This window comes from Balaenoptera physalus (assembly GCF_965194825.1).
Source record: "Balaenoptera physalus genome assembly, chromosome: 2".
Taxonomy (NCBI): Eukaryota; Metazoa; Chordata; class Mammalia; order Artiodactyla; family Balaenopteridae; genus Balaenoptera; species Balaenoptera physalus.
The window spans coordinates 79060332-79086309 of NC_138883.1; the positions used below are offsets into that span (position 1 = coordinate 79060332).

Consider the following 25978-nt stretch of genomic DNA (forward strand, 5'->3'; position numbering starts at 1 on the left):
CATTAAAAATCTAACATTTAAGTATGTAGTTAAAATGAGATAAGCAATTACATACTTTAATATGTTTAAACTATTAAACATAATAGAGTATTACGATTTATAAAAATTAAATGTTAGTTTAAAAAACAACTTTTTACTCATTACTAATTTAAGATGCACTATGTACTAACTAATCAAAAAACAATCGTCAGGTACTGGATGGCTACAAATGATTATGCCAGTCCTGGTGGAAATAAAAAGAAGGAGAATGACAAATATACTTGAAGTGACAAGTCATAAAATATAATTAATAGCACAAGCCAGCAGTAATAAAACTGGCTGACATTAACTGAGCACTTACTGTGCCAGGATGTGAGCTGTGTTAAGTACATCATACAAAATAATCTCATACTGACGACAGTCCTACGGAACAGGTACTACTGTCCTGATTTCACACTGAGGCTCAAGGAGGTGCAGTAACTTGCCCAAAGTTACACGGCAGGTGAGTGTGAAACCTAGTTAAGTCTGATTGTAGAACCTATACTCTAAACAACTATACATAGTCTAATCATTATGAAAAGAGCTGATGTTTCAATAAGAAACACAGTCTGTTTTAGGAGTTCAGAAGAAGAAAGCACTGTGGCCTAAAGTAGTTGGTGTGGAAGAGCATTTAGAAGGTTACCCTTCAATTAAGTGGAGTAGAGTGGAAAGGGTAGTTAGGGAAGGAATGTTTACAAAACAATGAATAATCTATCGGTTTGGAATTAAATCATATTGAGGTAACGGGAAGAGAGAGTTTAAATTTTTTAGAAGTAGTCAAATAATGCAAAGATATCATGTAATTAGCCCAATCAAGAGGCTACTGGTTAGAAAGATACCATGGAAGAGATGAGACTGGAGTTCGAAGTTAAAGAAAGGATATTCCTATTCTGACCCTAATATCCTGTCCTTAGAGCTCTCACTTCCTTACTCCCAAACTTGTTTCTCTGATATCCAGCTTTTTTCAGTTCTTCTCATTTTCAGTAATCACCAGCACAACTCCAAGCTTCACTTCCTTTTGTCCTCAACCCTCTTTTCACAGTTTACATACTCACTACATAATCTCACTCATACTCATGACTTCAATTGCTATCTACAGGTGTATACAGACTACTTTCCTAAGTGGAGGAAAAAATAGAGTCAGAAGAAGTTATCATAGGCCCAAGGGAAGCGAGTCCTAAGCATATAAGCAGAGGGAAAAAATAGTGAGTGGAAAAGAGCACTTAAAGATGAAGAAAAAGGATCACTGCTAGAAGAGTCAGAGAGTAAATAAGGCAAGAGCACAGTTAGACCAGCTAGCCTCAAAGAGAGAGAGGAACAAATCTCTTAGAGTATACAGATTCTTCCCCTGTGTCCTCCTAACAGCACTTTGTTTGATGAAATAAATGCTTGCTGCCAGACTTTTATCCAATTGGTAATAATTACTATTAAAATACCCTGCAACCCTCATCTGCTTCCTTAATTGTGATACTTGATTTATTTTTCTCCTTAGCATGGACCACCATATAATATACCATATAATTCATCTGTTATTTGCTGCCTTCCCCAACTAGAATGTAAGCTCCACAAGAGCAGGGATTACTTTCCATTTTCTTCTCTGCCACAAACCCTATACCTATGATAGTACTCAGCAAAATAATAAACACTCAATATTTATGGAATGAATGAACTGTATAAAATGGAGTGTATTAGTCATTGTTAAGAGTGCAGGAGTGAGAAAAAGAAAGGTAAGTTGGACTGACAGCCTGCAGATTGTGGAGAAAACTGAGAACCATCCACGACAGAGACTATGATGGACAACAGGCAAGGGGAAGACCCAGTGATACACTTATGACTGGAGCAGAGATAAGGGAAAGGAGAAAAACGTGGTGATGTTTTGGCTTCTCCCTTGGACCTCTGAGAAGAATATTCCTGTGACAGTCTAAGTGCTTCTTAATCATTTATTTGGTTCAGCAGTATGTAAAGGAAACAACAAATCAAGTCAGCAACATCTAAGACTCACAACCCAGCATAAGAAACCAACGTGGAACAAAGCTTTGGCAACATACTGTTCTCTTGCTTCTGGATCCATCTTTTCATCATTCTTTTTAATCAAGTTCCAGAATTTTCTTAGTTTAGGTGTCTTTTTTAATTCTAATTCCAATCGTGCCTGAAAGAGTGATGTGACATTAAATCATCAGTAACCCCAAAGCTTACAAGGATAAAGATTAGATCAACTATTAGGTAGTTTTCTAATGTATGGATATAATATAGAGCAATGGGATAAAACCAGAAAGTAACATGACAAAACCTAAAAACTAAGAAACGAATACCTATATTTTAAAGAACTGTTCAATTCTGACACTTGTTAATAGAAAAAAATAAGACAAAAGAAACTGCCTTTTCTAGTCAAGATTTTCAGCTCAATAATAAATTTTTTTCTTATTTCTAAAATTAAGGACTTCAATTTGAAAAATATGAGCATTAACATTTAGGAGCATTAAAGTTCAAAAAAAGGGTCTGAAACAATGAACATAAAACAGCTATCACAATAAGGAAATGTCCACACCACCACATTCTTTCTTACTGCACTTATCTATTTTTAACTTAGTATTAATTATTTATACGTGCCTGTTTTCACCTTCATCAACTGGTACCTATGAATGAGCTTGCATATCTGGGCGTCTACAAAACCACCCACGAGCAGGAAATGGAATTCTGAATACAGTATTATACTGAAATTTGATAGTTTTAACTTTATTCCCTAAGATCCGTTAATTTGATACTGGCACATATTATCCAACAAGAATTTGATGAAAAAAATGAAGTTGCTAATACTAAACATAATTCCAATCTTCTCGATAGCTGTACGTACATTCCAATCAAGGAAAATAAAAAATTCAAGTCTGTATTTAGTCTCATCCAAAGACATATATACGAGTAATAATATTTTACTAAATTAACTCCTCTCTGAGCGCAATAGATATTACCTTATTTCACCGTACAATAATGAAATTAGGTGAAACGTATACTAGCCTACATATAAAAACTTTAAAACTGAAAAAACTACATCTATGATAAGTTAATGCATGGTAAATTAGACAAATTTTGTAAGCAGGAAAGGGGATTTTTAGCTACCATTTTATATCCATATTAAAGCTACACAGTCTAAAACCACATGTTCCACTTATAAATATATGTAAGTTTCTGAAATTAGATACTTACAGGCTGTAAGCCCATCCACATTGGGAGGGAGATAAGCTGCTGTACTTGACTCCGTATCAAGTCTACTTCCTGTTTAAAGCATGAAGAAACCAAGTTTATAAACACACCAGCACTTTAACCTAAGTCTCTACATAAGGTGCGTACTGCCTTTTTAAGTCCTGGGGGTAAAACATGCCATCAGTACTTTCAAATTAATGATATTATATTATTAAGAAGTTCAATACTTTTTAAAAAAGATACAGTCCAGCCTCATTATTTGTAGATTCCACATTTGTGAATTCATCCACTTGCAAAAATGTATTTGTAATCCCCAATTCAATATTCCCGATGCTTTTGCTGTCATTCATTGTCAGCACAGAGCATAGAAAAATGTGAGCTGCCCAACACACACATTTCCAGCTGAGGATGGACAAGGTGATGCTCTGCCTTCTTGCTTCAGCTCTCATATTATACACTGGCATCTTTTTTTGGTCTATTTAGTGCTACTTTTTCACATTATTGTGTTTTTTGTTGGTGATTTTGCTATTTAAAATGGCCCCAAGCACAGGACTGAAGTGTCGTCCAGTGTTCCTGGGCGGAAGAAGGCTGTGATGTGCCTTACAGAGGAAATATGTGTGTTAGATGAGGTTTGTTCTAAGTTACAGCACTGTTGACCATGAGTTCAATGTTAATGAATCAACAACATATATTACAGAAGGTGACTTTAAACAGAAACACATAAAACAAAGTTATACGTTGATCAGTTTGTTGTGACCAGAGGCTTGCATGAACCTAACCCTGTATTTTCCCCAAGAGCAATGGTTCACTTATAGCTAATTCAGTGTTCGCAGCTACTTTATAGAGCATAGCTACCTCAAATAATGAGAACTGATGGTAAGCTGAAAAAAATAAAGTATTTCAATAATAAGCTAGCTTTTAAGTTAATTAAACCTAGCACCAAACTACTAATACTAATTAAATGTTGTTTTTGTTCAATTGCTGATTAGGAATCACATCTATTTATATTTGCTTTTTTAAATTTAATAAATGTTACAGAGATAATAGTGACATATCATAAATCTTTTTCTTATGTCTTTACAAGATCCATGTGAGGTACTACATGGAAACAGATAATAATCTTCCATCTACCAACACTGTTTTCAGAGTAAGAAAAAACCCCACGCATTCTCCTGTGTGGGTCTAAATGCACTATCAATTCAGAAGCACCGATCTTTAAATAAATAGGTATATACCTTCAGATAACCACAGTAGAGAAGCACGAATGAAATAGTAATTACTGTAAATATTTATTTTTTAGAAGATAATCCTATGAAGAAGGAAAAATGTGTCATACACAACCCAAGAGACTTTCAAAGATCATCCATAACCACCCTTAAACAGTCAACTCAAAACATAACTCTCCTGCTGACCTGCCAGCTTATGCATGAAGTATGACTGAGAAGTAATGAAACCATGTTTTTGTGTATAGCTTACACACACAGATCTCATTACTCCATGTTCATATTAGACTCTTTGCTGCTCTACGTTTGGAGAATTTCAGTTCTTATTATCATTTTACTTAGAGGCTAGATAGAAAAAAGGAGGGATCAAGTCCAAATCTATTAAAAAGCAAACAGATCTTATAAAAAGATTTTACTGAGAAGGGGCTGAAATCAAGCTGTTAGTATTACCCTCATTCCCCACTACTATGAAGAGTTGGCTACAGAGGTAATCTCATCTACATTCAACTGAAAACAACAAGAAAACTTGAACGTTTCCCCAAAAGATAAAGTAAAATTACCAAACTATTGAAGCAATGATCAAGAAAAAGCAATAAGACTGTCTGTTCATGGAGTGAAAATTCACCATCAGTTTCAGCTAATGCCGCTTTCAAGATACACTTGAAAAAGAATGGGAAGTCATCTGGCTTCTTCTTAAAAGTCTGAAAAGAAAAATAAAAATTCATTTTGAAATGGCTTGCTCACCTCTTTTTCTCCTTTAAGCAAACACTGGTGGACTTTTTAGTAGTCCATTAACAATACCTAATAATTATAAAAAGATTATTTGCTTTCTCATTAACGGTAGCAAGTCAAATATAGGTTTCTGGCAGGACTATGTGAGAGTTGAAGAAACGTTCAGCTAATAAAATAATGGCTTCAATTCTTTTATTTTTTCTTCAAGGATTAGGCTGGTAATTAGCTTAGGCTTTCTTTTCTTATTAAAGATCTAAAGTGTTTTAACTCTTCTAATTTAAACAAAAGAAACAACATCTTTAGCAAAAACTGAAGTCTTCCCACTCTAATCTCAAAGACAGCCTTTCCTTTATATTGTCTCTTTACTCTTAACATATAACATTAAAAAAAAAAAAGGTAAATAATGTAAATATATTCAAGCCTCTCTGTGATCTACCTCCCCACCTAGTTTCTTTCTGTTACCTCTCCCTTCTTTCACAGGCATGTGCTCCAAATGTGTGGCCTACGCTAGTTGTTTTCACTTACTTCTCTACAACAGGTTTCCACCCACAGCACTCCCTGAAGTTGTTACAGCTGTCAAGTCCAAAGGACTCCTACCAACACTCAACCCCTTTTCAATGTGCTGAAGGCTCCTCCTCCTTTGTCACTTTACAGAGCAGTGTTCCTAGGGTTCTAGCCTCATTCTTCTTTTCCCCCTCCCATTACTTCACCTACCATATGCTAATGATTCTAAATACACATTTTCAGTCCAGGTTTCTCTAGACCCTTAGATTCCTTTGTCTACTAGACAATTTCACCTAGATATTCCAAAAGCAATTTAAACTCAGTAAGTCCAAAACTCAATTCAATAATTTTGTACCCTCCAAAGTATTCCTCAACCCTCTTCTACCTATCTTGGTAAATGGCACTCTCATCTTTTACATTTAGTTGCCCAAGCCTGGAAGGTTATTGGAAATAATACCTCTCCCTGCTAAAGCTACTTCAATTATCAAGTCCAATCAATTCTACTTTCCAAATCTGTGTGTAACCTCTTCTCTTTATCTGTACTGTCTTTTCTCTGGTTCAAGGTCTAATCACCAAAGTGTTCTTTATAACATGCAAACTGATCAAGTCATTCTCTGGCTTCCCTCTCCCTTCCTTTGGTAGTTCGAAGCAACTTCAAGAAATCCCTAAGATCTCTCAATAAGACTAGGCCCTTAGTTTACTCTGGGTTCTAATCTGCCATACGATGATAGTCACTTAATGAATATTTGAGTGAAGTGTCCATGGTTTTATCTTAAAGAATGTTAACACCTTTTCATTTTGGAGACCATCCCCTCAAAAGAGATGACAAGTATCCATGCCTTTCCTTCATTTAAAAAAGTACGACTGGAGGGAAAGAAACTCTTTTGATGAGCTGACCATTTCACGGTGGCTAAAGAAAGCCAAGATTTTGGACCTCTACTAGCTGAGACCTCTACTACAGTAGAGGTGCTACTACAGTAGCTACAGTAGCGCAGTCAATTAGAAATGTCAAAAAGGGAAAACAGATCACAAATCAGAGACAAAGAGAAAATTGAAATTACAATATATCTGTCTCGACTTTGGAAACACTACTTTATTCACATAAAACTACCAATATATACCCCCTGCTGTGAAACAAGGCACTGAAAAATATTATCTCATTTGAGCATTATCTATTTGTGCTACTTAATATAAATTTTACTTTATCTGATGTAAAAGTCTTTATAACTCATGCCACTCTGTTTTAAGTTCAAAGCAGAAAAATAACTCCACATTCATAATTTTTCAATTCACAGTAAATTAGTTTAAAGACAGTATTGAAACTGAAAGAAATCTAATATTATTTTTCATACATCCATTCTTTTTCTCAACATTTATTATTGGATAAAGTTCTGTTCTAAAAACATTATTTATTATTGGTAAAAAGTTTGCTACTTCGTAATGGCTTAAGTGAGCACAGTAAGAAAGCTATGAAGTAATTTAAATCTGTTACCTCCCAGGCAGGGACATTTTCTCTGAACTTCTCATTCACCATACAGCAGATTGACATTAAATAGGCTTTGCTGGACACTTCTGGAGAATAATTCATCCAGAGGTAATTTTCAAGATACTGGCTGTGGAAGAATGAAAAGGCATAGAATATTTCATTAGTTACCACCACTTCTTTGTAATATATCACTTCCCTGGAAAAGCCTAATTATTTATAACTTTTTGAAAATCTATATTTATAGTTTGAGAATCCTTCACAAATTTACCTATAATGTAGGTCAGTGCTACCTACTACAAACATATGTAGCAAATGTGGCTTTGGAGAATGAGTCTTAAACTTTCAAAGTAGGAAGACCTCAAAGGTTATTGACATATATAATTATCACCATTAGAGCACTGGATATTCCCTTATCTAAGGCATTTCGTGGGGTAAAAAATAAAAATATCTGACAAGTATCAGCTCTAAAATGAAATGATATGATGGGCAGCTTCACAGATAAATGTATCTGAGAAATTAACATGAACTCACATCAGGACCAAATGATTTCTGGAAACTAAGAGGCTTAACAATCAAAAAGAGGATTTGTTACTTAATTTACAAGGTATTCAACATAAGTCAGTTTTCAAGGAAACTGGCATTTCCCCCTCAAGATGCCAAAATTCTTATTCTAAGACTTTGGTGAAAATATTCCTAAACAAAATAAGCATTTCTGATTTCTAAAACAAAGCTTAGCCATTTCTTATTCAGAGTAATTATAAACATTAATTACTGTACGGGGTTGTAAAATACTCTCAAGCACTAATGCAAAAAAGAAGGACTCCACATGCCCCAGAGCAACTGGGCCCATGAGCCACAATTACTGAGCCTGCGCGTCTGGAGCCTGTGCGTCTGGAGCCTGTGCTCCGCAGCAAGAGAGGCCGCGATAGTGAAAGGCCTGCGCACCGCGATGAAGAGTGGCCCCAACTTGCCACAACTAGAGAAAGCCCTCGCACAGAAATGAAGACCCAACACAGCCATGAATAAATAAAAATAAAATGACTAATACTCTTAAAAAAAAAAAAAAAGAAGAACTTTTTGTTCCCATTGTAAATCACTCCACACGTATTACTTTTCAATCGGTTACAAGTGCACGGGCACATACATGCACACACAGAGTTATGCATTTTAGATTCTGCTGTAGCATATAATTTTTCTACTTTCTCTTATGCTTCAAAGGTCTGCTCACGTTGGTATTTCTACGGGTCTATCTTTAGCAATCATTCTTGCTTAATTTGCAAGAGCCTATGAAACCGGTAAATAGTATTTTATCCTAAACAATGGCCAAAAGGCTCCAAGTTAGAGACTACTCTTTCATAAATAAAATGCATGAAACTTCGTATCATTCCTTTCTTATAAGCTTAAATTTTTTCCTGAATTATGCCCTTTAGAACTTCCATTACCAAGTCTGTTAGTGTGAATCTGTCTGAAATCTCTTCATTTCATGGCAGTTTAGCTGGTGATAGAATTCTTTCTAGGTTGATAGTTCTACTTTTTTTCTATGTACTAGTCTCATACTACTATCTTCTCTGTCATTACAATTAAGAAGTCTACAATCAATTTGTTTTTCTTCCTCTTTGAGTAATCTGTCTTTTTTTCTCCAGCAGATTTTAAGATCTTTACCCTGTCACTGTTGCTCTGTTCACAATTTGCTATATATACTTCCTGAATCTAAAAGACTCATATGTTTCAACTGTAGAAAATACTTAACCATCATCTCTTCTAAAACGATACTCCCTCATTCTCTCTAAATCTCTTCTGAAACTCCTAATGGATCTTCTCATTCTAGCATCTAGATATCTTAATTGCCTTGTATACTTTCCATCTCTATTTCTCTTTGCTATTATTTGTTAATTTCCTCAGATCTAAACCCCTATTCACTAATTCCCTCTTTAGCTGTGTCTAATCTATTTAATTTGCCCATTGAGTTTTGTAATTTCAATGATTTTTATTTTCATTTTCCCCCAAACTGTCCATCTTTAGTGTCCTGTTTCTTGTTCACATATTCTATGTGTTCTTTTATGCCTACAAGAATTTCAAACATGATTTGATAGTGTGTATTAATTATATAATTACCTGGGATTTTCTGGGGGATATCTAATTCTATTCTTTATTGTCTCAACTAAATCTTGCTTTAATGTCCTTTGTAATTGGGAGTTTGAACTCATCTTTACCAGGGTTTTAGCTATAGGATTTTTTTTGCAGTATAGTTGGAATATATATCCTTTCAGAGTATCTTTATATTTGTTCCTGCCAGATGCCCCACAGATATCATTGGCTTGCCACAGTTTTTAACAGTAATGTCTTGGGTATTATCTGACTACACAGCAAACTCCAAACCTATTCTTTACATTTTTCAGATGATGAATCTGAGAATATTAGAGTCAATGATTTGCCCAAGATGATGCAGTTATCTCCATGATATACAGATGATACACACCTGACTCCAAACTACATCTCTTTAACCCAAACTTAAGGACTGTTCAATAATTCCTTGGTTCTATTTTGGCAATCGCAGCAAATGTAATCTATATAATAACATGTCCCTCTGACACATTTCATCAAAGATTTGATTTCATCACTCTCCTGTACCCAGGCACCTCCTCCATGCCATCTCACTTTCCACTCTAGCAAGAGACCATCAATTATCTCTACTACAAACTTGAGACTCATTATGTCTGGAGGCTGGCACAGAGAAAATGGCATTTTCACCCAGAAATTATTATACATAAAAGTTCCTAAAAAAAAAAAAAAAAAAAAAGTTCCTGGAAGGTAACAACCCCCTTTTTCAGTTATTAAAAATCTTTCACTGTCACTGGTGCCTTCAATATGTTCTGCTGCTTTCTCCTTCAGTTCCTGCAATTCTCTTAGTATCTGATATTTGCCAGGACCATAGAATTCTGGTTTTATCCTAATCATATATCAGCATCCTCTTGATTTTTATTTACTTTTCTTCTGAAAGATGGCATGATATGATGAAAAGGGCATATTAATCTAAGGGCCAGATGGACCCAATTTCTAGCCTCAGTGCTCTCTATAAAATAAGGAAGCTCTTACTGGGATTATTATGAGGATTAAATGAGATCAAGTATTCAGTGACAATACAGTTCTTAGGATATAGTAGGAGTCTACTTACAAGTTAATTCATAGCTATAAACTTCAATTTCTCTCTGTAAAAATAATAAGAACACCTATATCATGACATTTTTTGTGAGGATCATATCAGTGTATGTAGGGAGAAACAGTTGTTAATAGAGACTGACTTCTGATGCAGACTAGACCTCAAGAAGTGTGGAGAAGTGGAAAAACCATGAGCTTTGGCATCAGATATTGGCATCCCAGCTCTGCCAATTACTTAAATGCATTATCTTTAACAAATAACTGCTCTGACCTCAGTTTCTTCCTTCACTAAGTGGAGAGTATAATACTGACTTTGCAGGGTTTCTGTGAGTGCTCTGTATGTAAAATGTTTAACAATGTGCCTAGCACAAAGTTCAATAAATGGCAGATACTACTATCATCAACAGCAACCTTGGCTTTTACTTCCAGCCTACTGGCAACACCTGGTTGTAATATAATCTAAATTGTAACCTAAAAATTATATATTCTCTTCTGTCTGAAATATTTATCAGTGGCTTAGGTCAGAACAATGCTGGCTTAGTAATAACAAGTTAGCCTGGAAGGAAAAAATGGCTACAGAATGCATTCCAATTTACTCCCATTATCACTAGAGGAACCAAAGAAGAGTTCAGAAAGTGCTCGGCACACACTATCTTAATTAGTGAAAAACAACTCAAAATACAAGTTACACTAATAATGGAACATCATCTTTGAAAACAAAGGCTATCATACACGTATTCCAAAATAAGCCAATCACAAAAATATAAATCTTTTAAAATTTATAATTATTTTCTTATACACTCACAGAAATGTACAGAAAACTTAGCTAAAAGTTAAGTCACACTGTCATCTTTAACTTCATCAAGTAAAGCCTTTAAACTCACCTAAATTCCAAGAGCATTATCTTTCTGATGGCAAACCTAAAAATATAAAAATAAATAGTAAAAATATTTAAATAGAGAAAATAAACATTTCTGAGTTACTAATGCAGATGTATTTTGGAATCTTGTTTTAATATTGACTCACATATCAGAATAATTATATTTATTTATGCATTGAAAAAAGCAAATTTTTTTATTTGTATTTTGTTTCAGATAGTTTATTTTACTTTTAAAAACTGTCTAAGAACAGTTACCTATATCCTACCCATATAACAAACACAATCAGCACCATGACATACGAGGATACAACACATAGATTAATAAGCCAAGTAATTTTAATCAAAACACAAGTGCTCATCAATATTCATAATATTAAATCACAACTGCCAAAAGCTAGCCTGTCTCAATTTCTTAAGCACTGACTAACATTCTTCCATTTAATAATCAAATGAAAACATTCTGCTGAAGTCATGCCCTCCTATAAGCACAAGGGACACATGTATCTATATCACAAACATGGGAATCAGGCTTCTGTAGCCTTGACATTAAGTTTAAAATATTAGAAAATTGTGGCGGGAATATCAGATATCTCTTTATACACTTTAAAAATCAGAGTGTTTTGTTTTATATGGATAAATGATGCAGTAGTTACAGGGTATCCTTCCAAAGGTAGGTTCAAACGTCCACTAATTTAGTTTTATCATTTTGTATATTGAAAATAAAGTAGCCAGACCAGAACCATGCCACTGGATATTAGCCTCCAGCTTTGAAAATTAAATGAGTATGCATTATAAATTTATAATACCCCAAGAGACCATTATCCTGTCAAAATCCTATTCCACTGATTTCTGATCTCTTAAATAGTTTCACTGAGCAAGCAATGTCAGAGAACTTTAGTGAGAATGAAATGAAGGATTTAACTGTGCAATAGCACAAAGACAGAACACTGCCAAGGCACTGGCTTCTACAGCCAGCCAAGCCACTGAGAGGATACAAGAGCTTGTGTGGTACACTCTAGATCTCCAGCTGCAGGCATTTCACTTTATATGTGTGTTGGACAACAGAATTCAGGGCCTGCTATGCAAATACCTGCACCCTTCATTTCTTCAGCCACATATAGGACCTCATTGATGAAAGAAAGAAAATCTTGGCTCACGAGATAGATCAGTATTCTAGTCATGATTTAGTGTTACCTTGGCAACATCTTTAAACACCCTGGGACCCAGTTTCCTCATGTACAAAAGAGGTGAAGTGGTCAATTTTTTTTTCCTATGGATGATTGGACAAGTGAAAAATCAGTTTTGATGGGGCAAGATAATGCAAAAACACTCAACTTCTCTTATAGCGATCTTGGTGGTATTCATTAAATTGGGGGTTTTACACTTCTGCCAGTAAACTTCCTGAGACAGATAAAGAACTTAACTAAAGGTATACATATAAGATATAAAAATGGGTCTAGAGACTAGATATTATTCCAGAAAATCTTTAAAGATAAGGATGAAAAGTTATAAGAAATAATGAGAAATATAAATAAAGGATTTGGGGACGGTTATTTTATTAAGTTACCAATATTTACTGAGAGCATGCTTTGTAAAGCCTGACTCTGGTCAAGGGTTTAACATGCATTTCATTAACTCCTCCCAAAGCTGGATAATTTATGTACAATACATTGGGTCTATTAACTGTATTGTTAACTGGATGATTAAATTTGATTGAAGAAAAAAAAAAAAGAGTGGGGAGGGGTAGGCAAAGGGGGGTTTTTTTGCTGCTATAATTGCCCTCTGCTATCTCTCTTGGGATATGGTTGTGTGAAAACATGAGGTCTGGAGCTGTGGCAGCCCCTTTGCAACCACATAGGGAAAGCCAGAAAGTTTGTTAAAAGGCTGACAAAGACCCTCACATTATGAACTTCTGAACTACCTACTCCAGATTTACTGTTAAATAGATGATTAAAAAATCAAATAATAATTGTGAACAAAGGAAGCCAGCCATAAAAGAGTACATACCATGTGATTCCATTTATTTAAAGTTTAAAACCAAGCAAAACTAAACTATAGTGTTCACGTTTGCATACTTACATATTTAAATGGTAAAGCAAAGGGCACATAAGGGTTTGTGGGATGCCAAAAGGTTGGTTTTTTTACCTCAGTGGTGGTAAAAATTCAGAAGGCTAAATGTTTCTGTACATTTTATGTGCTTTCTGTTAATTTCATAGTAAAGAGGTTTAAACATTTTTAATAAAAAGAAATATAAACACTGGCAAAAGTAAATTGCTCTAAAAGTCATCCCTTTTTTTTCTTTCAGTATAAAAATCACTTGGATGGATTAACAGGATTAATAATCATACCAAAGTGTGTGGGTTAAGAGAGTCCTAAAGGGCAAATAGACCCTGTCCTATTTAAGAACAGAGTATTGGATAAGAGCCAGGGAACAAGGATTTAACAACCTGGCGCTGTCTGTATCTATGGTAAAATACCTTGGGCTAGTTACTTAATCTCTCTATACCTCAGTTTCATCATCCATAAAATGAGGATAACAGTAACTATCACAGAATTGTTGTGAGGATAAATACGCTGCTATATGCAATGTGCTGAGATCAGAATCTGGCACACAGTAAGCACTCCAGAAATGACAATTACTGTTACTTTAAATATTTTAAAATCAAACAGATAAAAATACATTAAGACAAATTCACCAAATTCACCAAATCTGATAATGGTAAGGATAGCAAATATGAATCTTTTGTGTAATATACCACACACTACAATGGGGATTGAACAATATGGTATGGTATTTTAAGATCTATCTAATTTTGAGATTCTAGAAGTGATCATTTATACCATAAGAATATAAGAACTGATTGATTTAATTCCCAGATGCCTCCTAGGGAAATAGGGATGATGTACAAAAAAATGTATATTATAAGAACCTTAATGTATCATATTAAGAGTGCCTTATGGCTATAAACTGCCCATCTTGATAGCCTACAAACAAGTTAATAAATCTTACATTAAGCCATTCCCCAATAATGAAGAAGCTACGAGCATATAACTCTGCAAAACAGCTTCCACAAGGCACTAGTCTAAAAAAAAAATGGTCATTTAAATTTTTAAATATACACTACAGTTTTTGTGCTACACAGGTGCATTATTTAACTTTTTTGAATTTAGAGATTTGGGGGCAAAATGCAATCAGTTCACTTTTATTCAAGTGTTTAAATGTGTACAAGATGAGAATATGGCTGTTAAGAGTGCTGTGATAAGACTCAGGGAGCCCCGCCAACGACTGTTACTACTTTCAGCAATTAAAAATGACTTAGCCAAGTCTACGTAACTTAAAAGTCACCAGCAGCTTTTAGTTGTTAATTACATAAAAATTATATTCAAGGAAGCAATATTAGTAGCAAAGGTTTAAATAAAAAACCCCAAAAACCCTAAGCAATCCATTGGAGTGAAACCCTGTTCTACAAAGAGGCAGAGAACTAGTTCTGAAGGTTCAAGGTAAATTCCAGATTGGTATATCCTTAATATATAATAAAAAAGGGTCCTAGAATTTATCTACCCACTCATCTTCAGTTAACTTTCCTCAGGCAATTTCCTCCATACCCACACTCACACCAACAAGTCATATGTTACATATCTGCTCAAATGTGATATCTTTTTCTTCTTTGATTGGAGTACAGTTGCTTTACAATGTTGTGTTAGTTTCTGCTGTACAGCAAAGTGAATCAGCTATACATATACATATATCCCCTTCTTTTTGGATTTCCTTCCCATTTAGGTCACCACAGAGCACTGAGTAGAGCTCCTTGTACTACACATTCTGTTCTCATTAGTTATCTATTTTATACACAGTAGTGTATATATGTCAATCCCAATCTCCCAATTCATCCCACCCCCGCTTTCTCCCCTTGGTGTCCGTACGTTTGTTCTCTACGTGTGTGTCTCTATTTCTGCTTTGCAAATACGTTCATCTGCACCATTTTTCTAGATTCCACATATGTGTGTTAATGTACGATATTTGTTTTTCTCTTTCTGACTTACTTCACTCTAAGAGAGGATCTTTGCCTGATCATCAATCTAAAATAGCAGTCCTGTCGCTATACCCTAATCCCACTTTAATTCACAGCACTTACTACCTGCTGATACTGTATATATTTTGTCTGTCTAGATAAGAATTAGGACACAGCTTCATGAGTAGAGGCTTCATCTGCCATGTTCACTGATGCACCCTTAGCATTGAAATGGTGGTTGATACAAAGTAGGCTCAACCCAGTCCTCTCTTCAGAACTCTACACCTAAATACCCAACTGCTTATTCTACATCTCTCTCTATAGCTCTTTAGTGGCTAGAATTCAACATTTCCAAAAGTGACTAGTGATCTACACCCAATCCCACCACCACCACCAACAGCAAAAGTCAGTAATGGCACCTAATCACCTGACAACCTTTGCCCAAAATTTTGGAGTCATCCTTGATTCCTCCCTTCCTGCGTTCACCACATCCAACCACCAACCACTTCTATCTCTCTCAGATTGGTAACTCCTCTATCTCAACTTTCCATGCTAGTCCGTGCCATCATTATCTTCAATCTGACTACAACAATGTTCACCTAACTAATTTCCTGCCTCTTGCTCCCTCCAAAATTTTAAAATACCACCATCATGCTTCACTGGTTTCCTATTTCTCTTCAAATTTAAAACAAACAAACAAACAAAAAAACAAACCTTAACATGGTCTTTGGCCCTACCTACTTCTACAGGCTCAAGAATCGATTGCTAAAACAAAACAACTAGAGGACTTGCCTGGTGGCGCAGTGGTTAAGAATCTGCCTGCCAATGCAGGGGCATGGGTTTGAGCCCTGGTCTGGGAAGACCCCACATGCTGACATTAATCATCAATGTCAGTAAAATAGTCTTTTATTTTTAAGTGCTTTTACTTATGTTGTTTGCATTCTTAGATTCTTCTTGTCTTCATTTTGCCCGAAAACTTGTTTCTTAAAATAGTTTGCACAGGGACTTCCCTGGTGGTCCGGTGGTTAAGAATCTGCCTGCCAATGCAGGGAACACAGGTTCGAGCCCTGATGCGGGAAGATCCCACATGCCGCGGAGCAACTAAGCCTGTGCGCCACAACTACTGAGCCTGTGCTCTAGAGCCTGCGAGCCACAACTACTGAGCCCACGCACCACAACTTCCGAAGTCTGCGCGCCTAGAGCCAGTGCTCCACAACAAGAGAAGCCACCGCAATGAGAAGCCTGAGCACTGCAACGGAGAGTAGCCCCCACTTGCCGCAACTGGAGAAAGCCCGCACGCAGCAACGAAGACCAAACGCAGCCAAACATAAATAAATAAATAAATAAATATTTTTTAAAAAACGACTGGCCTCTTATTTTGACACTGCCTTTACAATATTTAGTAAAATTTACCTCCTAAGACTCAAACACATGAAAAAAATAAAATCTGAGATTTTATAAGGTCTATGACATTCATAACACAAATGTTTCTATTTCATATTAAAACGGTAAGTTACCTTTTAAAATGCTCATTGGGCATATATGTCTACAGGCACAGCTATGGAAATATGCCCAAGACACATTGCTTAAAAAAAAAAGTCATGGGCTTCCCTGGTGGCGCAGTGGTTGAGAATCTGCCTGCCAATGCAGGGGACACGGGTTCGAGCCCTGGTCTGGGAAGATCCCACATGCCGCGGAGCAACTAGGCCCGTGAGCCACAGCTACTGAGCCTGCGTGTCTGGAGCCTGTGCTCCGCAACAAGAGAGGCCGCGATAGTGAGAGGCCCGCGCACCGCGATGAAGAGTGGCCCCCGCTCGCCACAACTAGAGAAAGCCCTCGCACAGAAACGAAGACCCAACACAGCCAAAAATAAATAAATAAATTAATTAATTAATTATTTAAAAAAAAAAAAAGTCATGATGCAGAATGGTATGTAGAGTATAAACTCTTTGCTGTTTAAAAAAAAAATCAAAGGGGTAGGGAACTGGAACAGATGTATACATAAATAAAGAAACTGAGAGTTAAGGGACAGGGAAGAAGATGTACTAAAACTTACCCTTTCTGTGTATTGTTTAAAATAATTTTTATTTTTTATTATATATATAGTTTGTACATTATGTACAAAATACATATTTTATTATTTTGTATTTAATTATTATCATGCATATTTTACTTTTCCAATTTTTAAATAATCTTCCAAAAAGATTTATCAGAAAATAAGAAAATTAGTATTAATTGAACTGAAATTTTAAAATCTCCATATTTACTCTTCCTCACATTCCTTCAAAAACAAAATAAACCCTCAAGAACTTAATCCCTCTAATCTGAGCCAAAAATTAAAAGGCAAAAAAATATCTTATGCCTCTTCAGCAGCTAGATATGGTTTTTCTAGTCACCATCTCCTTGATGACCAAATCAAAAAAAGGAAGGAAAGTTCCAACTCATTCCTACCTTGATTTGACAATTTCTTTCTCATATATATCTTCAATCACCTGTTAAAAATATAAAAATGTTTAATATCTCAAATAACTTTTTTTCAGACTCTAAACTGATAGTTTTCAATTACTGAGATTACACAAAACAAGGTGGTTTAGGAAAGCTATCAAATATCACTGCTATTGAAATAACACTTAAGAGATTTTTTATAATCCCATTATATCCCTCAAAATGTAAAATAACAGAAAGCAAAGTAGTAGAAAAAAAAAATAAAATATATCTAAATAAAAATAATTCTAGAAATAATTATTAAAATGCTGTATTTATTTCATTTCTAGGGAAAATAAAAATTCACAAGATCAGGATATTTTTTAAAACTTAACAAAGTATATAAATGTTATCAGGCTCCACCTAAGTTAAGTGCTTTCAAAAACCAGAAAGTAAATTGCAAGTGCAAAGACATAACAGAAGCAAATGCTAATCATTACATCCTGTTTTCCAAGCACATATGATAAAACCTCAGAATTTCCATGTACTTGGGTTAGGGTGGGTAGGATGGTATAATACATAAGAATTCAGGTTCTGGGGTTGGAAGCCTGGTTCAAACCATCCACCTTTACTGCTGAAGACTACAACCTTTGCAAATGCATGACTGCTCTAAGGCTCAGTTTCCCAGTATACAAAAAGGATCTAATAATAAGAAGTATCCCGTGGGGTTGCTATAAGACAACACATGTAAAGAATTCAGTACAGGTCCTGGCACATGGTAAGCCTTTAATAACAGTTATCAGTAGCAGAAGTAATAGTAGTGCTAGTGACAAGAGTAGTTAAAAAAAAAAACTTACTCTAAAATTATGAAGTACTTTAACATGGTATAATATTATTTTATGGCAACTATGTCTTTTAACTGTTCAAAGTATATTTCTCAAATAAATGTTTGTGGGTGGTAAAGGGAGGAAGACAATGAGGCAAGCAAGTCTTAAATTTGTATGAAATTTTCTGTCATTGCTTTTCTGTTTATCAAAATCCAAATTAAATAATAAAATGAAGGGTATAATCTTCTTTAAATACCAACTTATAATAAAATTCTTCTAAACAGGCATACATAGCTTCATCTAGTATTAACTAAAATGATCTGAATATAAATTTAATTTCTAAAAACCTTGATCTAATTAAGTTCAACTCAATCTAGTAGTGTCGTAAAGATATTTTTGTTATTAATGAAAAATAACCCTAGAAACCCCCAGACCCAACATATACAAGCACAAACATACACAAACAGCATATAGTAAGATAAAGCAACCTGGCTGATAATTAAGAGTAATTAATGTATGTCAAATTTATGAATATCCTCCTGATGAATAAAATGGGATTGCTGGCAAAACAAAAATTTATTTATAAATAAAACATTTAAGCTCAAATAATGTGAGAAGTTTGGGATTAAGTTCAGTTTTAGTAAGAGTGCCTAGAGTATCACAATTCAATTGACAATGGCAAACTTAAAGTGAGTCTTCACTACTTGTTAAATGGCATGCATATGTTAGCTCTATAAGACCTCTCTTTAAGAACCTATGTCAATGAGAATTAATCCTCCATTAGGAATTCTGCCTTTCGTTTACTCTAAATTGTGTCACCTGAATCCTAAGTCCCTTCCCTAATTGAATATGATTGGCCCTCAGTCATCTAATTCTCTAAACAACGCCCACCTCTTCCACCATTATTACAGATCTTTATTTCAGTTCATCAGCCTAAAACTAAAAGAGAAAACAATAGATTTTATCCTAGATGAACTGTCAAAAAAACTGTAGGAAAACTGATGTGTATTTACAAAGATATTCATTACATGATCACCTAATAATGATAAATCAGAACAATCTAAGAATCTATAAATAGCAAAATCCACACACATTTTTTAAAAAGCTTAAAGGAAATAAAACAAATGATAGTAGAGGTTATCTCTGGGTAGTTATTTTTATTTTCTTATGTGTAGCTTCTGTATTTTCCAAATTTTCTATTATGAGTAATTATTAGTTTAGAAAACCATTCATTTTGACTTTTAAAAAAATTATAAAGAGCTTCTGTCGAATTAGCTCTTGAAAAAGATACAAAGAGCATACCTATTCAAAAGGGATGTGGCAAACCAAAAATACCTACCTTTATATCAAAAGGTGATTTTTTCTTGATGTGGGGAGCCCAGTATTTACATGCTAACTGCAAAAGTAAACAGTATAAACAGTAAGTCATAGATTCATACCACTGTAGATTCATACCCCTAACAGACTGAGATCATTCAGTGACAAGCTGTTTCTTAACAGGGCGCTACTGGCGCAGGGCGAGGCGATAGAGTAATTTACCTATTAAGGGGACGATATGGGCTTGCAGACCAGTTAGCATCTTTGGGCCCAAACCACTGAATGCCAGTAATACCCTGCATGGCACCCTGCCACTATGTACTTTTTAAACTACTCCTATGGAAACAATAGGGTGAAGTTAATAACCACAGTCAAACATCTTCAGCATAGAGCTAATGAAACCCAGGTCTAGAAAGATTAAATGAGCTGCCCTAGACTACAATTAGTTAACAGGTGAGCCAGTACTAAAAAACAGATTCAAAATCCTCAGGAATGTTGATTTGCAAAACAATAATCTTTAAGTGATTAGTACACACTCAGGCACACCTAAACAAAACCTAAAAAAAATTGTAGTTTATCAGTGGGTTATTACCAAGAATAAAAGAGTCAGTATGTTAGATTTCAGCAAAGCAGGTTTTACCTGAAAAATGTGAATTTAAATATATACACAGGGGTACCTCAGAGATACTGCAGGTTTGGTTCCAGACCACCACAATAAAGCCACTACCTCAATAAAGCAAGTCACATGAATTTTTTGGTTTCCCAGTACATATAAAAGTTATAATTTACACTATACTGTAGTCTATTAAGTGGCAATAGCATTATGTCTTAAAAAAAACAATGTACATACCTTAATTTAAAAATGTTATTGCTAAAAAATGCTAACCATCATTTAAAAAAGTGAGATCACAGAGTTCAGATATCTGATCTTCTTAAAACTAAATTTTAACCTCTACATCTCACTCATTCAATAATAATTAAAAAGCCCCTTCTCTGGTCAGGTGTGCCAGGTACTCAGAAATAATGGAGGAGGAGGGGCTGGGAAATGGTAGGATCCCTACATACTCTCTGTCCTCATCTCATACCATCCTCCCTCTTACTTCTTAAGTTCGCTCTCCTGGCTTCTTTACATACACACCATAAGGCATTTCCACTTGCTACTCCCTGGACTGTTTCCCTGCTCTTCCCCAGACTGGCTCCTTTTTTGCATTCAGGTCTTAGCTTTTGCATTCAGGTCTTAGCTCATTCGGGTCTTAGTCAGGACTCTCCTGACTGCTCTTCATAAACCCCACCCAGTCTGCTACAATGCCGTTTCATTTTCCTGATAGCAATAATCACTGTCTGAAACTACACTGTTCATTTCTCTCACTCATCCCTCTAAAATGTAAGCTCCCTGAGGGGAGGAAACTACTAACTTTTACCACAAAAATTCAAGCACATGGGAAAAGGGAGTTCTAGTCTAACTTGTCCAGAAAAAACTCTCCAAATTAATGTAGATTGGATGACAATGAATTAACCATATAAGAAAAGGCAGAGAAAAAAATGAAGTAGAGGGAACAATGTTGAAAGGAGGTGCCAGGAGGTGAAAGATTGCATGGCACAAATAAATGCAGTTCAGTATGGCTAAAGCACTGTTAGAAAAGGAGAAAAAAAGAGAGGAAACTGGATATAAGCATGGGCCAGATCACAAAACAAGGTGAATGATTCCAGTCATTATCCTAAGGGCAATTAGAACTCTTTAAGGAAGGATTCAAAATGACTCTTATGCTTCTGCCTTGGCAAATCTGCTGAAACAGGGCACAGAGAAGAAAGAAGCAAGTGAGTAATAAGTTCTGCACAGAGCTACTTGCACTCTTATCCAACACCCAAAGCAACAAATAAGGATTAGGAAAATTGCTGAGCGCTACAGGGCTATGTTTCCCTATTCAAAGCCAACCGCGGTTCACCATGCAACACAATAAACAGGTTTTAAATGAACGCTCTCCGACCACGGGATTGCTCTCTTCGTAGATGCATGTATTTGGAGCAGGTGTCTTGTCAGATGCTCACCATTCCTTTCAAAGATCTAGGTTGCTCTAAGGCTAAGAATAAGCCTATCCCTCCTTCGACCCTCAGTTCAGTATCACCTCTGCTATGAAACCTTCTTGCCCGTCTCAGGTGACTGGGGTGTTCCTTCTGTGAATCCATCGCTCCTGCGAAGAACTCTTAACATAGCAAAGCTCGCATAATAGCTTTCTTTTCATGTGTCTGTCTCCCCTGGAACATGAACTCCTCAGGGCAGAGCCTCTTTCATCACGGTCTCCCCAACAGCTACCACAGTTGCTGGCACACAGCACGTACTCTTTAGTAAAAAGACTTGAGTGTATGAATTGACAAACGAATGCCTCCTCGGTGCTCCCGTTCCCAAGAAAAATCCCACCTCCTGGCCTCGGGGCTTCAGCGTCCTCACCCCTTCACACACACCAGACTCGCCCAAGCGCACCTGAGTCACGAACTCCGCGTTGATCTGGGACACCGTAGGGGCCACGATTTTCTTGGGCTGAGCAGGGGCCGTCATGGCAGCACTCTCCTTCCGCTCCAGTGGAAAAAAATGGACCGCTCCGAGCAGCGGTGAACCCGATACACTTCCCCCTAAGAAGCGACTGCGGCTGCCTAACTCCGAGATGCAAAAACCCGCGAAGCAGAATATCCTCAACGCTTACAGACCACAGGGAACGCGCACCGTAGCTCGTACATTCTTCGAGAAGCGGAACAGAACGGGGCCGGAAGGGCATGCAAGCGCTGGCTCTGAGCTAGAGAGGCAAGGGCTTCGACTTCCTCCGCTCCTGCCCCCTAGCGGGAAGCTGAGAGAAAACACCCAGGGAGACCGGATTGATGTCTCAGTGACCAGGTAGATGGTGTTGGTTAAGGTTTTCTTGTGGTAGGGTCGGGGAGGGAAAGGGAGACTTGGAGTTTCTTTCAGCCCTATAAAAAGCATTAGTGAAAAAAAAGCTAAACGGGGAATGCGAGGCTTGATTTTAACTGTTTTTTAACAGATTCATGGAAATATAAATTAGCATATAATGAACTGCACATATTTAGGGTGTAACATTTGATTTTTTAAAAATAGTCATACATATGTGAAACCATCACCAAAGTCATAATAATAAGCATATCCAATGTCCCTAAAATTTTCCTAGTCCCTTTTGCAATCCATCCCTATCCCATTTCTACCCACCCATTCTCAGGCAATCACTGATCTGCTTTCTGTCGCTATAGATGTATAGATTAGTATCCTTTTTATAGAATTTTATAAATATGAAAATAATACAGTATGTACCTTTTTTCTTTCTTCTTTCACTCAACATAATGATTTTGAGATTCATCCATGTTGATGCATGTATTAATAGTTGGTGCCTTTTTATTGCTGAGTAGTATTCTATTTTATGGACATACCACAGTTTGTTAATCTGCTCATCTATGGATGAACATTTAATTGTTTCCAGTTTTTGACTACTACAAATAATGCTGCTAAGAGCATTCGTGTATATATGTCTTAATGTAGACATGTGTTTCCCTTTCTCTTAAGTAAATACCTAGGAGTGGAATAGCTGGATCATATGGTATGTGTATGTTTAAATTTTTAAGAAACTGCCTGCTTTCCAAAGTAGTTGTACCATTTTATATTCACACCAGTAGTATATGAGAGTTCCAGTTCCTCTTCCTTCTCACCCACACTTGATATGGTCAGTCTTTTTAATTTTAGCCATTTTAATAGTTATGTGGTATATTTCATTGTAGCTTTAATTTGTATTTCCCTAATGACTAATGATGTTGAATGTCTGTTCATGTGCTTATTTGCCATCCATGTATCTTCTTTGTGGAAGTCTCTATTCAAATTGTTTGCCCATTTTTAAATTGAATTGCATGTTTTCTTATTACTGAGTTTGAATGCATACCTCTACCACTCCCAAATCCATATATAAATTAAACATGTACCTCTCGTAGACTTTCCCTGGATGAACACAGGCAAGAAACTGGTAACATGGTTGCCTCTAGGGAGGAGGAACTGGGGGAGGGGAGGACAGGAGCAAGGGAGGTCTTATTTTACATTTTGCACCCTTTTGAAACTTTTGAATTTTGTAACATCTATAGCCTGTTTGAAAATAAACAGCTGTGAAGGAAAAAACAAAAAAGTGTCTGTAGATATAGAATTTAAATGTGGAATCCTTTTTTCCTTCTACTTGCTATTGTATAAAGTTTATTTATGGAGCTAAAGATGAAAGTTTGCATGATCCTAATTTTAAATGCAACAGGTTTTGAATCAAGTATCTAATTACACTTTATTTACAAATGGCGTCTATACAACAAGAGGTAAAATAAGATGTTCTGAATAGCTTTTATGATGAATCTTGAAAGGTAGATAAGATTTTGATAATCAAAAACATCAGGGACAATATTTCTAGTATAGTCATAGCACAGATAAAGCCATGAAAGCAGGTCATGCTGGGAGTGAGCCATCAGGCTTAACATGTCAAAACCTTAAAAGCTAGAGAAAGGAGACTGTATTTATTGTGGAAGGCAATGGGAAACCACTGATTGGAAATCTACTTTTGGAAGATGACTTTTCAGTAGTTTGTTAGAGGGGTTGGAATAGGTAAAGTGGGGATGGGAATACCAGTTGGGAGACTATTGCAAATCTAAAGCAAAAGCAACATGGCCTAAATTTGGGTTCTGGCAGTAAAATTGAAGAGGAAGGAATAAGCATGGAAGACACTGAAAAACCAGAGTAAAGAGAAATTCATCCTAAGCAGTTGAAAGAATAGTGGAACCCTGTACCAGCAGAGAAGACAGAAGGTAGAAGTAGATTTTAAAAGGAAAAGATAGTTCCATTATATAGAGACACAGTCTGAGGTAGCAGGAGGAGATCTGGGCAGTGATGAGCAATTTATTTGCCAATTAACATTTATTAAATTTGTAATTTATCTTATGATTTTGTGGCCAAGAGGTTATTAAGCCAATAAGCTCCAGATCATATGTGGATCTAACTATGTGAAAGGTTCTAATTTATAATATCTAGTAGATTTATGAAAAAATGCAGTATCATAATCTTTCTCCTTCTCTCTCTCTCAAACTCTCCCTCTCTCTTTTTCCCGCTCTCTCTTCTTTTCATATCACTTTTCTTAGCCAAGTTTTTGAATGATGGTTTTGGACATCCTAAAATTATAATATGTTCATTTTATAACTTTTCTTTTATTTTACAAGCTTTCTGTAATGAGTTTTGTAAGTAAGGAAGGGAGAAAGCAAAGAAACCAGGTAATCAAGGAAGAAGAGTTTCAAAACACAAGATTGTCAGTAGTGTCAAATGCTTCAAAGAAATCTAAAAGGACAAGAACTTCAAAAAGTCCATGGGTTTGGAAATTAGGAGACCATTGGTGACCATTATCAGTTTGTTGTAGTAAGAAAAAGAAAATTTAATTCAAATTGATTTTAAAGTAAAGGAAATCTATAGGTATAAATAAAGTCTAGAGATAAATTAGGCTTCAGGCAGTTGATCAGGCTTCCAGCTCCATTCTTTTGGCACTGCTCCCTCTACTCCTCCCACCCTACTCTGCTTTGTGTTTTGACGTCATCCCCAGACTAGCATTCTTCACGGTACCTAAACGGAGAAAGCTTCTCCACACTCACTTCTCCTTCCTCAATCACTGAAATAAGTACAAGGTTTCACTCTGATCAAATCAACTTAGGTCAGTTCTTCCAGGCCAATTACTCTGGCTAAGGTAGCACTGTGCATAGACTGGCTTAGACTTGGGTTACCCATCCCTTTAAATCATGATGAATATTCTGATAGAGTTAGACTGATCATGACCATTGCTGGAGCTGCAGTTAAGATCAGTCCTACCCAGAATACCTGGCTGATACACAGTGAAAGAAAGAAGGTGTGGTTGCAACTAACAATGCCTACTACAATGATCATTGATAGAACAGCTCCCAAGAGGTGGTGAGGAAAACACTAGGTAATAAAGGGCTAAGAAGCTAATGAACGAAAAGGCAATGGAGGAAGTAGGTGTAATGAATTTTCAATCTCTCTGACCCTAAAAGGCAAAGAGTAAAATATAACAGTAACCAAAATAATAGGTAAAACTAAAGTTATTTGGCCCAACTGCTATCTTTTTAAGCTTGGTGCAGTGGAAATTTTGATTGCCTATCCATTC

General features: G+C 36.0%; 1 protein-coding gene across 7 annotated transcripts in view; it reads right to left on the minus strand.

The window, feature by feature from the left end:
• AQR (aquarius intron-binding spliceosomal factor) overlaps positions 1-22574 on the minus strand; it is a 124194-nt gene extending 101620 nt beyond the window's left edge. For all 7 annotated transcript variants that reach the window (XR_014261212.1, XR_014261213.1, XM_082452349.1 and 4 more), the window contains exons 1-8: positions 22267-22574; positions 19807-19863; positions 17668-17708; positions 11208-11243; positions 7171-7291; positions 5003-5143; positions 3223-3291; positions 2067-2167 (exon numbers count right to left, since the gene is read on the minus strand). Coding sequence is in view for 5 of the 7 variants with exons in the window: in XM_082452349.1 (XP_082308475.1) it covers positions 2067-2167; positions 3223-3291; positions 5003-5143; positions 7171-7291; positions 11208-11243; positions 17668-17708; positions 19807-19863; positions 22267-22341 (641 nt within the window). In the remaining 2 variants the exon portion in view is untranslated. The remainder of the gene's footprint in view (positions 1-2066; positions 2168-3222; positions 3292-5002; positions 5144-7170; positions 7292-11207; positions 11244-17667; positions 17709-19806; positions 19864-22266) is intronic.
• Positions 22575-25978: the final 3404 nt, after the last annotated feature.